Source organism: Pangasianodon hypophthalmus, chromosome 7 (assembly GCF_027358585.1).
Source record: "Pangasianodon hypophthalmus isolate fPanHyp1 chromosome 7, fPanHyp1.pri, whole genome shotgun sequence".
NCBI classification, from domain to species: Eukaryota; Metazoa; Chordata; class Actinopteri; order Siluriformes; family Pangasiidae; genus Pangasianodon; species Pangasianodon hypophthalmus.
Genome location: NC_069716.1, coordinates 29175693 through 29190452, shown reverse-complemented (window position 1 = coordinate 29190452; position 14760 = coordinate 29175693). Strand labels below are relative to the sequence as shown.

At 39.0% G+C, this 14760-nt stretch overlaps 1 protein-coding gene across 8 annotated transcripts in view; it reads right to left on the bottom strand.

The window, feature by feature from the left end:
• LOC113546658 (kelch-like protein 25) overlaps positions 1–14424 on the bottom strand; it is a 28084-nt gene extending 13660 nt beyond the window's left edge. For 2 of the 8 annotated variants that reach the window (XM_026946621.3, XM_026946623.3), the window contains exons 1-3: positions 14218–14424; positions 8288–8375; positions 2395–4230 (exon numbers count right to left, since the gene is read on the bottom strand). In XM_026946621.3, coding sequence (XP_026802422.1) covers positions 2429–4230; positions 8288–8351 — 1866 coding nt within the window. In that variant the 5' untranslated portion in view covers positions 8352–8375; positions 14218–14424 and the 3' untranslated portion in view covers positions 2395–2428. Of the gene's footprint in view, positions 1–2394; positions 4231–8287; positions 8376–14217 lie in introns of those variants that run through there. The other 6 variants (XM_026946622.3, XM_034305885.2, XM_034305886.2 and 3 more) reach the window with 6 other exon arrangements.
• Between the last annotated feature and the right edge of the window lie 336 nt (positions 14425–14760).

Genomic DNA, 14760 nt, shown 5'->3' with positions numbered 1-14760 from the left:
CCTGCTGCTGAGTTGCGAAATTGACATCATTTAGGCTACATTTGCACGACCCTTCGAGGGTGTAATGTGATAATGACCTCTGCAAAAGATGAGGATTCAATCGTGCATCGGGTTTTTGCTGCACGCAATCTGAAAAAGCGCAAATATATCATCAACGTAGGAGTGGGCGATATCTTCATAAATCATAAACCTGACACTTGACTCAATCAAGATACATGATGTGCATCATTACGTTTAATAAATTGTTAGCAAATCAGCATACTGGTAAGTTTATTTACCAGCTACAATAATTCTTTTATTTAATAATCAGCTTTTTGAAATTACGACGATACCCAAGATACACTCAGAAAAGCACACTGTGGTATAACCATACAGCTAACATAACATAACTAGCTAACTAGCTCGCCATACTTTATTAAGTGCATTAATTGTTGCATGTTGCGTTGACAAAAATGTCAGCAAGTCATTCGGCAACGTTTCGTCTACGATCTGTCGTGTTCTGTCATCGCATCCCTTGTAAAATCAATCACTCGAGTCTAAATACCGTCCTTATTTCCTCTTGATATGTGTAACTGCGAGACGACTGTACGAGTCATACGACGACTTTATTTTGCTCGGTTTAGTCAGTGTTTCCGCAAACCTGATCTGAAAAGACTGTCATTCGTGCACGCTAATTAATCCGCCTAGTAAAAACCGTTCTACCACCAAGCGCCTGGGTTGATGCGTGTAGTGCAGCAGGTGGTGCGATTCGGAAGCACAAGCTGTAATTATAGCACACTACGTTTAAATATAGCTACAGGCCAAATGCTTTTTGTCCTCCAGGCAACTACAAATAAAAAAAATGAACAGTCTGGTCCTGAAATCCACTTTCTGTGAGATTGATTTGTCCATCCTGGTCATCCTTCATTGCGCAAAGCCGTATTTCAGCATTAAGAGCTTTACTGTAATCACTGCAATAGATTACAGATAGTAAAGTACAGATTGTATCCTGGTTTGCCTTCTGATTTCTGAGTCGTATCTCCTGTTCTGCTTCATGAGATCAGGATATCCTGTGCACCTTGAGCTTTTATCCCCGGGCTTTTATCAGAACATTTCAAATGAAGTAGATTACAAATCATAGGAAAAACTGATCACAGAACCCCCTCGAAACTGGTCCTTGGACACCTACAGACAACTTCTAAAACATCTAAATGTGTACTCGATGGCTTCGTAAAGTGGGGTGGAAGCTCAGAGAGCAAGAACGTGGACTCTCCAGGAAGCCCATGGACCAGTTTGTTTGTAAACACCACACTATGAAACTAGGGCTACTTTGTAAGAAAAAAATGACACAGGATGTAAAATGCTTGTATGTTTTGAAACATTTCATCTGAACACCAGTTTCTTTCACCAGCTTTTAAATGTATTTGTTATCATTAGCACTGATGGACACCTATGTAGGAATCTAAGGCTACGTTTACACGACAACGATGTAGTCAAAAACGGAAAAGTTTTTCTCTTGCATTTTTAAAAAGTTTCACGTATACGGGACAATGTTTTCAAAACGATTCGCGTTTACACATATCCGCGATAATTGCCAAAAACGCTGTATTGCGTACGCCAGGCCAGTAGTTGGCGCTGTCACCTTGTTAGTTGGTTGTAATATTGGTGAAGTAAATCCACACTTTGCTGAAGAAGCGTTAGCAAACTCTTGAGCAGCAGCAACATGACCATGTTCTCCGCCATTGTTGTGTGTTTGTTCGCGCTTAATGCCTTTACAATAGACACGTTCTGCGCATGTCTACATACCCAACACGTACTGCGCACGCGCATGACGTCACTGTTTTCAAAGATTCCCGTATTAGGTGTTTACATGGAGACGATAACGGCTGCGTTTTCAAAAACTTGCACTTTGAAACCCGTTTTCAAAAATATGCATTTTCAGTCCCCAAAACGCCGTTGTCGTGTAAACGAACAGGCAAAACGCATAAAAAGTTTCCCGTTTTTGGCTGAAAACGTTGTTGTGTAAATGGCCCCTAAGTGCAAAGTTAACAATTTTCTTCCATTTTGTTGTGAATAACGATAACAGAAAAAAAACAGCACTAACATTCAACAAAGGTGTAGCTGCTCATCAGGTAGCTGAATTCCTTAGCTAGGAATGGAACAATAGTCCGAACTTTAGCTAAAACTGTAGTATGATTGCTGCAAAAACACCCTTAAACGTTACATTTACTCAACAATGGACTATTGACGTCTTGGAATATTTTAAGAAAAGGTGACATGACAGGTAGCTACCATTCGTCACAACATGGCATTTATAATTTTTTGCAATACATTAACACCAATCCTTTGCGTCTGTTATCACAAGTACGTTTCAGATCTGTGAGCAACACTACAATAATAAGATAAAAATCTTACCTATTTCAAGTCCATCCTCATCATTTTGAGACTGCTAGGCAGGCAGATGTTTCCAGGTGCTAACAAAAGCAGTAGGAATCAGCGAATAAGGCACTGTAGTGATACTGTTCCAGCTGTCCGATGTTGGATCGTAGCAGTCCAGTGTCTTACACCGCTGAGCCCCAAAGTAGCCTCCGACGACATACAGTTTGTTCCCAGAGGCTACAGCGTGGCAGCTCATCCTTTTAGAGGTCATGTCTCCTACACGGGTCCACTGGTTGGTTTCACAGTCGAATCGGTAAGCGGAAGCAGCGGTAAACTCCGTATCACCACCCATGATGAAAATTTGGCTTCCCAGCACTGCGGCTGCGGTATACCGCCAAGGTTGAGGACATTCCGCTGCTATGGTCCATCGGTTCTCTAGAGGATCATAGCACTGGACTTTGGAAGCCTTGTCCCTGTGGATGGTAGTCCCACCAAAAACAAACAGCTTTAGCTTAGCACTGACCACCGCCGCATTACTGACGCCATCTCTGAGCGGCGCCATCATGGTCCATTTGTTGGTCAGAGGGTCGTAACGTTCTACTTGTTTCAAAGATACAGAAGGGGAAGCAGGAAAGACGCCGGCTATAGCAGTGTGACCTCCGACTACGTAAAGGCTGTTTTCCAGTTCTGCTGATCCATGACCGAAGCGTGCAATTAACATGGGCGCACCTTTAAACCATTCCTCGTGGACTGTATCATATATCCAAACATCTTTTGACACGCCATTTTCCGAGCCTCTTCCTCCAGTCACGTAGACCTTGCATCCAATGGCGCATGCGCTAAATTCCTTTCTCGGACTGGGTAAGTCCGACTTGGGTATGATTTCTTTTGCTTTATGATCCACTTGGTAGATTTTATCGCACATGAAGGTCTGGCCTCCGAGAATGAGCAACGTGTGACCAGCTTTGCGTGGCCTTGCACAGGGACTGGTGACGACTCCATCGTTCTGCAGAATCTTCTTCTTGCACTGGATGGCCTCTTCAACAATCTGCCGACTCCGCTTGTCCGACATAACCAGTTCCTCGCAAGCCACAGCCTCGATGAGGCATTCGGAAGGCAAAAGCGCAAGACGGATACCCCGAAGAAGCTCGGGGAGGTAGTCTCTGCGACTGTCTAAATCGTACCTGACCCAGCGCATGACCGCATTGAACACGATCTGCTCATCCTCGATCTCCAGCTCGTCGCTGAGTATAAGGTCTAAAAGCTTGTCTTTAGACAACCCGTAAAAGTCTTCAGTGTCCCGAACAGCTTCAAAGTGAACGAGGCACATCCTCCATGAGAGTTCATACAGACGCTTGCACTGATGAGCATCAGACAGAAGCATCATACCCAGGCAATTAGACGAGTGAAGGTTCTTTTCAAGGAACTCTGCCGCGGCATCGCGGATATCATGGAACTGCAGCATATCTCCAGCTTCGAGAAGCGATTCTGCATTCTCCTCATTAATAATGACCCGTGACGAGTAAGCAAAGTCCAAAAGCAGCTCCAGAACCTCTGGGTGCACGCTATCACGGAAGTTGACATCGCTGTCCAGGCTTTCACGGAGGCCTCCGCTGAACATTGCTTCGAAGTAGCGACTGCAAGCTGCTAAAACTGCCCGATGGCAAGGAAAGGAACGATCTCCAGCCCATAAGGTCACGTCTGTAAACATGCACTGTTTGCGGAGGGTATTAAGGTGCGTCAGGACGCTGTCGGGATGCGAGGGCTTGTGGAACAGCGAGATGTTCATGGAGCCTGTGCTCGTCCTTGACTTGCGGTTTTCATGGACGCTGACTGACATGTTTTCAGGTACCTCCAAGGAATCAGCCTGAACTGAAGTAAACGAGAAAAGAAACCGGTCAGTTTGTTTTCTGAGAGATTTTATAAAGTTGATGTCGTGCAGCAAAAGGTGGGCAATATGGCAACGTATCACAATCACTGATGTATATCAGAATACATCATTTCTCTCAGGTTTTGCTAACATAGCTACAAAAACAGGTTCAGAGATTTTTATCCAGCATTTATTAAAAATTACTTTTTTACAGCGATTAACCATAACCCTACGTTCACACTAGCAAGTGACAAATCGCTCGTGCCCCTTGTAGTTCGGCTCCTTTATCGCCGGGGCCTGTCCAGCATTATTATTTAGTTCTGGTACATACATATCTAACTAACTAGTTAAACACAAATAAAATAACGCACTAATCGGCTTTCAAAATCGTTTCTTTGATGTACGTGCTGCGCGCTCAGCTTCTTACTACCTTCATTCTCCGATCAGATTAGCAAAGCACTAGCTACGTACGCTCAGCAGAGACACCAGCGATCTCTGCTACTTCCTTCCAAGCTTTATTTTTTCTTCGTAATGTCTCTAGGCACGTTAAAGCGAGGTTGAATATTACACAAGATGAAACCAGAGTTATAAAAATAACTGGGAACTAACTGCAAGTAGGAGCTAAATCTGTGAGTGGGGAACTGAAGAAACGTCGAACCACAAGCAACACAAATTTAGAGGCATTATTCTAGCCAATCATTTGGATTTGTTGCTTTAATGAATTTAAATTCAAATGTCATTGTTGGTGAAATTGGTGCTTTGCCACTTGCTAGCGTGATCGTATCATAGAAAAATTGTAAATCTATCATAGAAAAGTGAATCATGTACTTATTTTATATCGATACTGATATCATATCATATTGCCCAGCCCTATCACGGAGTAAACGGAGCAACCATGACAATACCAAAGCAAAATAAATAAATAAATAAATCAGCCAGATCATGCATACCGCTAAATGTACGAGTTGTAAACGGTATGAAGATATAAATCTTTAGAACAGAGACGTTACACTGTAAAATCCCCACGTTAGAAAACAAAATCCTCAACCTCAAGCTATAAAGCAGAAACCATCAGCTGTTTTTTTATGGAAATCTGGTTTTAGGAATACGAGTGCCGTTAAGGCAGCATCAATTAACGACATCACAATACAATAAAGCATTATTTTTTAATAATCGAGAGACAGTCTGTTATCCTCGACGCCATACGGCCAGCGGAGGCTCTTTACGGTTAGACACTAAGGAGCCAACAATGAATTAAGAGCTTAATTCAGAGCCTGTAATTCATGTTATATTTACTGAGACTATTACGTTTAAGAGCAGAATGAGGTTTCGTCTTCCAAGCCAAGCTCTTATTCATTGATCCATGCAGTGGTTTTAAAAGAAAGAAAGAAAAGAAGCTGAAATTATGCTGCAGGAAACCGTACATATGCACTGATAAACGTATAAATACAACAAGTCCAATAATGCTTCGTAATATATTGGCTAATTTTATACACTCTTCTTGCTCGATATAGTTTATTCGCTGTTAATCAGTACGGGTGTTATGGTTTGAAATTTTCACGGATGAACGAGTCAGTCCGAAATATCCAGGTTTCACGATGTTAATCCGTTTAAAAACACATAAGCTGTTGTTGAAAATTAAAGGAAAAATTTATTATGAAATCTTCCTTGTATATAAACATACATACATATAACACAAAAAAACAAAAAAGAAATCAAAAATAGTTTTTCTTAGAAAGGTATTTTTGAGAACGACTTTTCCCATAACATCTCGTACACTGTCAGTATTTATCACGTTGTTGTTGTTGTTGTTAGCTGAAAGAGCGGCTGTAAGGAAAAGCGGAGCCTTGTGCCCGAAAAAAAAAAAAATTTAAATTTAAAAAGTCGTTCAACTATTACAGCATGACGACGCCCCAGTCATAACATCCCTACTTTATAAATTAATTATGCGTAGCTACGAATTGTTGACGTCATTTTCAGTTGAAAACGGTCAAAAATAACATGGATTTTGTAAAGAAAAATAGGAACCGATGTTGAAAAAGATTTATTACGCCACAGTGACGTATCAAAGCTAACACTTTACAAATAACGCTAATAGTGATGATGATTAGAAAGTTATTTAATACGTTGTTAACAGATCAGCTCTTAGACTCGTTCGAACACTCGAGAGTGAAAATGTTTGCTTTGTGGACGGAAACTAAGTTTCCGATTGCACTCCTTTAACCTGAAATGGTGGAAATGTTCGTTTTCCAGAAATCAGTTCTGGATAATTAAATTGTTTATTATGATCAATCTTGCACAAGCTTAACAGTAATTAATAAATTAATAGAAATTAAGCTGTATTTTGAGATTTTGAAAGCCAGCGTCTGATTGGCTGGGAACGAATGACGGTTGAATGACGCGGACAATCTGTCATTTTTTTTCCTGATACTATCACAACGGCTATCAAGTCGGAAGATTTAGTCCTAAATAGGGCCTTTCGCACCGCGGGAACCTTTTCATAGTACCTGAACTAATTGTGGAACTACCCACTTTTTGGCGTTTTCGCACCTCCGGAACTGGGTGTGATTTTAGTACCGACTGCCTTTTTCGAGAACCAAATGAGCTCCTACTCCGGAGCAGGGTCTAACCAGCACAACTGGTACTGTCCGTGACGTAAGTAGACGTTGATTGGCCAAACACGTACGAAAACGCCCTCACCCGCCATGATTTAAACCGCCGTGTAAACATACTGTAGTGTCGACTTATTTCACAAGTATGGAGAACAGCGATAGATGGACGCGAGACACGACAAACACACAGCTCCGATCACAGCGTCCTCCATCCTCCGGTTGTTTACGTTGTTCTTCTTTGTTTCCGTTGATGAACGCCGCGCACAAATGACGTCGCTGTCGACCGGCTTACGTCACTTCCTAGTGCCCGCTGTCGGTGCGAATGCAACCCTTTAAACGGTACTGGGAAATAGTTCACGCAAAATCGCCCTGTACTTTAGTACCGTAAATTTAGTTCTGGAACTAAAGCGGTGCGAAAGGCCCTCATGTTTTTGGAAAACGTCGTATCTGCAGCTTTAAGATTGACAAAAATAAATAAATTGTCGTAATACTAATTTCCTGTACGAACGTTAATAACATTCTGTCTGACTTCAGAGCAACAACAATTAAACGAAATGGCGTGATGTTTATCGGGGCGACTTCACTATATAACAATTCAATAAGCATCTCTGCTGCTGTTCACTACAGAGCACATGCTCTTTATATAATTTTATATAAATGAGGTTATTTATAGCTAAAAACGCGTTACGTTTATTTACAGTCTCGACTTCAGTTTCGTAAACATTCCTGACCTTGTGAACGGCTAATAAAAAAATGCCTAAAAAAACAAACAAAAAAAAACAAAAGGTAAGTAATCTCTAATGCTAAGATTGCAGTCGACTCGTAACAAGTTTCCGGTATTTTTTCCGCCGTAATGATGTAACGATCACGTGTTACGTACGTCTGGCCACGCCCCCTCTTTTTTCCTTCGTCCAGCCAACACTCCTGCAAAGCCACGCGTGATCTCCGATCTCCTACACCATGAAAAACCAAAACAACCCCATTTTCAATTCCAAGCATGCATCTTACTGACTGATCCAGATCCGTACAGTATTCCACGTCACGACATCAAGTCTGGAAAACGAAATCCGGCCTCGAGAATCTTCGGAAATTTGCAATTCCAATGAGGAGCGGTGGTTTAAATATTTTAGCATCCACTCGGTTTTTTTTTTTACGAACACTGACAAACACTGAAACTGGGACTGAAAGTTCCTGAAACGAGGATGTGAATGTTTTAACAAACCGGGAATGTGTGTGTGTGTGTGTGTGTGTGTGTGTGTGTGTGTCAGCGCATGCTGTTTCGTGGTGGTGCAGGCCATGCACGAGGAAATGCAGGGAAGAAGGGATGAGGGTTTTTTTTTTTTGGATGCAGAATCAGATCGATGAGGGATGAAACCAGTGGAAGGGATCAGATGTCTTTTTGTAAATAAATAAACAAACAAACAAACAAACAAACAAACACACTTACAGCGACAAAATCTGCTGACCCAAGAGCAGGCACTGACCGAGAAGATCTGAGGAGGCGTCTGCATCGGTCCCAAGACACAGCAGATCCTCTACACGAAAAACAAACGGCGTGAGGTTGGAGGTGAGGAGGTGTAATCCTTCGGGGTTTTTTTTGGGACAGTTGTTTATTATTATTATTATTGTTTCCGTGGTTACGTGATTAGTTCTCATCTTTATAGTTGTTTCTTTACACAGGTATAAGCTCTTGTGAGCTCTGAAATTTTATTCATTTCTAATCTTTCTCTTTTAAACTCGCTTTAAACCTTAGCAAAGATCCTTAACGACCCAAAGTGAGGACTAACACACTCAGGGCATGCTGCTGTAGTAAAATAATCAACAACCGAGTGTGTGATGAAGCGGAGTTACAGCCAACACCTGAAGTGGATTATGAAGTGTTTTTATTCCTCTTATACCACAGCAACTCGACGACGATTACTATTCATTTAATTATTAATTTATTTATTAAAACGATACGTCATAATCTGTTTTTTTTTTATCCATTTATAGCTACTCAATTTTTTTTTTATCTGTTTATAGCTACTCCATGAAAAATTAGTTCCTGTTCTTTCTTATGTCATAGTCTCTCTTTTTTTTTTTTCCTCTTTCTTCAATTTAAAAAAAGGGAAACTGGTGAACTCTGGGAAATCGCAAAGAAACGTAAACTGGAAAAAACGTAAAGTTACAGCTTTCCCTCTGCGCTGGCACTGGAGACTCCTTCCATAAGTGTTTAAAAAAAAAAAAAAAAAAAAAACCAAAATGAACGTCTCTTTACAGAAAACTTTATTGCATCAACTTTTTTTTTTTTTTTATTAAAAACTCCATTTATCCGTGCGAAGCGTCCGCAACATAAACGAGTCCCTGTGAATGAGCCGTTACCATAGAAACGATAACGTAAGTTATAGAAAAATGACCAATCAGGATTCAGAATTTAACAGCGCTGTGGAGTAACATGATGTAAAATTCCACGTCCTTTGCTTTATTCTGGGCCAATGAAATTGCTCCAGTGGTTAAGAATAAACAAAAGATAGATAGATAGATAGATAGATAGATAGATAAAACATCCACATCCAAATTTATTCGACTCCTAGGGGTGAGCGATACGATACGACAAAAATATCATATCACGATACTTTTAACACGATTTTTACGATACACGATATGGATCACGATATGCAGGTTTGGTAACAAAAACAGCAAAACAGCAGTGTTTCATTACATATCTATAAAAATAACCTGAAAGTAAAATTTCAAAAATAATTCTAATACTTTTAATAAATTCTTTCACAAAAAAATGCACAATTCCAATCAGAGTTCGTTATTGCTATTAAAAAAAAGTCTGAAAGAGATATCACGTGCGATATCTACGATATCTCCGAAATAATTTATCACGATATCGATATTACATCGTCATATCGTTCCAGCGTTAGCTGTGTCTCAGCGCAGTAACAGAACTGACTTCTGTTTGGTTTTAAATAAATAAATAAATAAATAAATAAATAAAGTGGATGGAAACGGCTCGATTTTGGCCGGAGAAATTATTCCAGTGGTTTTGGCTTCCAGTTCCGTCTTTAATGAGGGTTTTATGTTTAAATTTCGTATCTACAACAAATAATACGACCACGAAGGAGGAAAGATGGAAAGATGGAAACTTCAGAGTGGCAGCTTCCTTAAGAAAAAAAAAAAAAGAAGAAGAAGAAAAGAAGAAAAAGAAGACAAGAGGCAGAATTTAGCTCCTAACGTTGGACCCTGAAAATCTCCACAAAGCTCAAAACTTCCTCCATCTTTAAATCCAAACTTCGGTCCTTGTGTCTTTTATTCCGTTTTAGTTCTTATTTCCTTTTTATTTTTCTGAGAAACGTTTAATTATTCTTATTTTTCTTTATTTTAATTAAAAGAACTTCCCTTCCGCGTGGTGTGAGGAACTCGTCCCTCAGTGTTTCATTCCTCTTGCACCGCAGCAAATGACCAACGATTCTAGTTTTTATTTATTAAAGAACGACACTTCGTAGTTTTTTTATTCGTTTAGTTAAATTTTTACGTTTAACGTGACAGAAATTACGTTACGTTATAGCAGCTATAAAAAGTCGTTCCCTCACCAGCCTCTCTTTTTTCTCAGACAAAAAAACAAAAAACAAACAAAAAAAACAAAAAACGTAAAGTTACAGCTTCACCTCCGACTGTTACAAAGCGCTGACACTGGAGACTCCTTCCATAAAAGTTACAGAAATAAATAAACGTCTCTTTACTTTAGGAAAACTTAATATCAATGATTTGGTTTCCGTTTATTATCAGTGGAGCGTCTGCTGTACACGTCCCTGTTACTATAGAAACGATAACGTAAATTACGTTACGTTATAGCAGCTATAAACAGTCGTTCCCTCGCCAGCCTCTCTTTTTTTCTCGGACAAAAAAAAAAAAAAAAAAAAAAAACGTAGCTTTTTTGTAAACTCGAGATGTCGGAAAACTTAAAGTTACGAAGCTCTGACTGTTACAAAGCGCTGACGCTGGAGACTCCTTCCATAAATGTTACAGAAACACATCTTTACTTTAAGAAAACTTCTCTGTGAACGATCTGTTACTATAGAAACGATAACGTATCCGTACGAGCGCATTAATATAAACCTGCGCTACTGTCAGAGCTGCTGTTAGAGAAAATTAATCAACACCTTCGGACCAATCAGCTGAGGGAATTCGAATTCATCCGGAGAGAGGAAATGGACTGCGGCGGAGAAAAGAATCGCCGTAAATTCGCCCAGCGAGGAGTAATTAAACTTAAAGTAATTAAACAGTCGCCGAGCTCGTAAAGAAGTTCCTCCGAAGTTCATCCCGTCTCCCACGGCAACCGTCGCTCAACAACGGCGGAAACGACGCCAAAGTCGCAGAATCACAAACACGAACAAGTGACACCTTTTAACCGGAGAATAAAGCTCCTTCTCCTGGCGAATGTTCTCTCTGTCAGCGTTTCTGACCGATTTTCCTCAGGATCCTTTCACTCGGAGCGTTGGTATTCCGGTGCGTCTTCACTCCGGCCGCAGCGGAAAAAGAGGGAAGTGAGGCGCTTTTCACTTCAGGGCTTTTTTTGTTTTTAACCCCCAAGTCGGAATCAAACCTTGGCAACGTTTTCAGGGTTTACGACGTTCAACGGATCAGCGACTGGCATGAAGTCTGTCTGAACACCGAGGGGGAAAAAACAACGACAAAAAAAACAACTTCCATTAGCTCGGGGGAAAGTCATTTAAATAAATAAATAAATAAATAAATAAATAAAAAGAGAAGAGACGGAATGGTCCGTCGGATCAGAGCCCGGAGACAGAAATTCAGGAACGCAGAGGTGTCGAGATGTGCGAATAATCACCAGGAGCAAAAAAAGTATATCTGAGAGAAAAAAAAATCTGTAAAAAGACAAACATGGCACTTGATGTATTTAAAAAAATAATAATAATAAAAAAATAAAAATCTAACGATGCCTGTTTGTCCACTTTTATAAAATCATCTTGTTGCGAATAATCACCGGGAGCGTGTTTTTATGCAAATTTTACATCTGTGGAAAAAAATATCTGAAAAAAAGACAAACATGGCACTTTATGTTCTTTAAAAATAAAAAAATAAATTAAAAAATTAACAACGCCTTTTTGTCCTCTTTTATAAAATCGTATCATCGTCTCGTTGCTGTTGCGTACGAACAAAATAACGTGAACTTTACTCTCGTTACCATGAGAAACATTCTCACGTTTTACAGCCACGTAACTCTTTCAGTTTATTTCAGAAACGTTGCGATTACTACGTTGTTACGTAAGAAATAAGGAATAACACACTCCGTGTCGTGCAGCCGGAGGAAAATAATCAACGATGTGATGAAGTGATGAAGCGGAGTTACTGTTACCACAACCGGCGTGGATTATTTTCCTCTAACAGCACAACACGGAGTGTTTTATTCCTCTTACACCACAGCCACTTAACACTTACCATTACTTTGTTTACTAAAAAAAAAAAAAAAAAAAAAAGATACGATATTTCTTTTTATCCGTTTATAGTTACATTTAAGCACTAGTGTTTGTAAACCTGTACGCGTGGATTATGATGCGTATCGTGTAGCGTAGAAACTCGTTCCATCGCCGCGATACGATATTTCGGTCACTTCGCTCCGTCACTGATCGCTACCTTCATCCTTACACACTCGGCTGCTCTGTTTTTATTTATTTATTTATTTGTTTATTTATTTGTTTATTTATTTACCTTTCAGAAACACATTGTTAGTTGTTATTTGACGTCGCACTACACCGATAAAGACGCAGAACAGCGTCAGTTATTCGCCGCAGAAGCGAAACGATTATTAGAGAGTGAACTATGACCGGGTCAGAGCCACTATTTTCCGTTTTTCTTCTTCTTTTTTTTCTTTCTTTCTTTCTTTCTTTCTTTCTTTACAGAACAGGTTTGTGTTTCTGCTGCGTCTGCGGAAATCTTGTTCTCACACACACACACACACACACGACCTTGGAATAACACGGACATTAGAGATAAAATGACATGAGAACGTGAATAATGCTGCGATGTGAGATGCCAAAAAAAAAAAAAAAAAAAAAATTTAATAATGTCAATTCTTACAGCTGAAATAAAATTAAAAAAGAAAAAATTTACATCACTCCAAAACTCCACATCACTCTAGAGTTTATTTTATATATATATATATTTTGTACTGTAAAAAAATAATTTAATAAACAGAATTCTAATGAAATATTTAAAAAACTGTTTGTAGGTATAAATTTTAAAATAAGTAAATTTATAAATAAAGGAAAAAGCACAAATAAATATAAAAATACAAGTATAGCTAACTAAATAATTAACTAACTAAATTAATAAATATATAATGCTAACAAAAAAAATAAAAATTGCAAATAAAAATCTATATAAAGTGAAATGTGTATAATATGGTGCAAAACAAAAATTAAATAAAATTAAAAAATATATTTTTAAATATTAAAAAATAAAGAAATAAATATGTAACATTAAAAAAACATTTAAAATTTTTGACAATTTTGAGTAATTTTTTACATGCACTATAATGCAGTATAATACTAACCAAAATAAATAAAAAAGAAAATAAATAAAAAATGTCAATTTTAAAATAAACAAGTAAATATTATAAAAAATATATACGTTATAAAACATAAAATATAGGTAAGAGTTTAATCTGTAACAAAAATAAAGTAACAATGAACAAAAAATAAGCATATTTAGCTACTAATAAAATGTGATAATTATAAAAAAAATACATTTAAAAACTTTTTAAAAATTAAATTAATGTTATAAAGAGAGAGTTATTACTACTCTATAATGAGCACTGTGCTACTTGTAGCTTAGCTAAACGAATTAGCTAACGGTAACAACATTTCTGTTAAAATTAAACCCTAAAACATTCCTTTAATCTTCCAAAAATACTTAAAAAAGTTTTAATTTTAAAACATTTATCCAAACTGTGTTTATAAACCCGATCAGACTTTGTATGAGCTAGCTAATACTGCTAGCGTCAAGTCTCAGCTGGCCGAATCCCAAACAGCCCTATGTTCCCTACAAAGGCGCCCTAAGTAGTGTGCGACGTAATGGCGTCATGCGCCCTACGTAGTGGCGTCGGCGGCCATTTGGGACTCAGCCCAGGGTTTCTCCAGATCAGTGCGTTGGCATGCAGTGAAGTGAAAAGACTTCAGTATAAATGACTATTTAATCCAACTGAGAGCGAATATTTCAGTCTAAACCACGTTTAAAGACTTATTTAAGAGTTTCTTATTGACTGTGAAGTTAAATTATACTGAAAATGATCCTGTTTGTGTGATGGCAGACTGAAGACTAATCAAAGTAGCTAAACATTTGCGTTAGAAATGAAAAGATACTCACATACAGAAATGTAAATCTTTCCGGATTTATTCTCCGCTATGTCTGAATCTCTGACAGGAACATAATCTTGATTTCAGCAGCCACAGTCGAGATAAAGTCTTCTTTAAACACCTTTTCCCTGCACTCCAGTCTTAAAGCGACTGAGAGCTGAAAAAACATAACGTGGAAGTCTTTATGTCTCCCCAGAAAATAGGGGCGGGGATCTCCAGAGTGAGTGACGTTGGAGTTAGCCAATCAGGATTCAACTACCGCAGCGCTGATTTGCGCGAGCGCCGAATGGGATTTGAGTACACTAGGAATGGGCGCGATTTTGTACCGTACAAAAGCAGCCAATCGCTGACGAGGTGGGCGGGGCTTGGCTTTTGAGCGATGAGAGCGCACCAGAACAATAAAGATGGGAAATGACCAGGAAATGAGCATCTGTCCATCCATCCATCCATCCATCTGTCCATCCACCCTTCTATCCATCCATCCATCCAACCACCCATCCGTCTATCCACCCTTCTACATGTCCATCCATTCATCTTTCTATCCACCCATCCA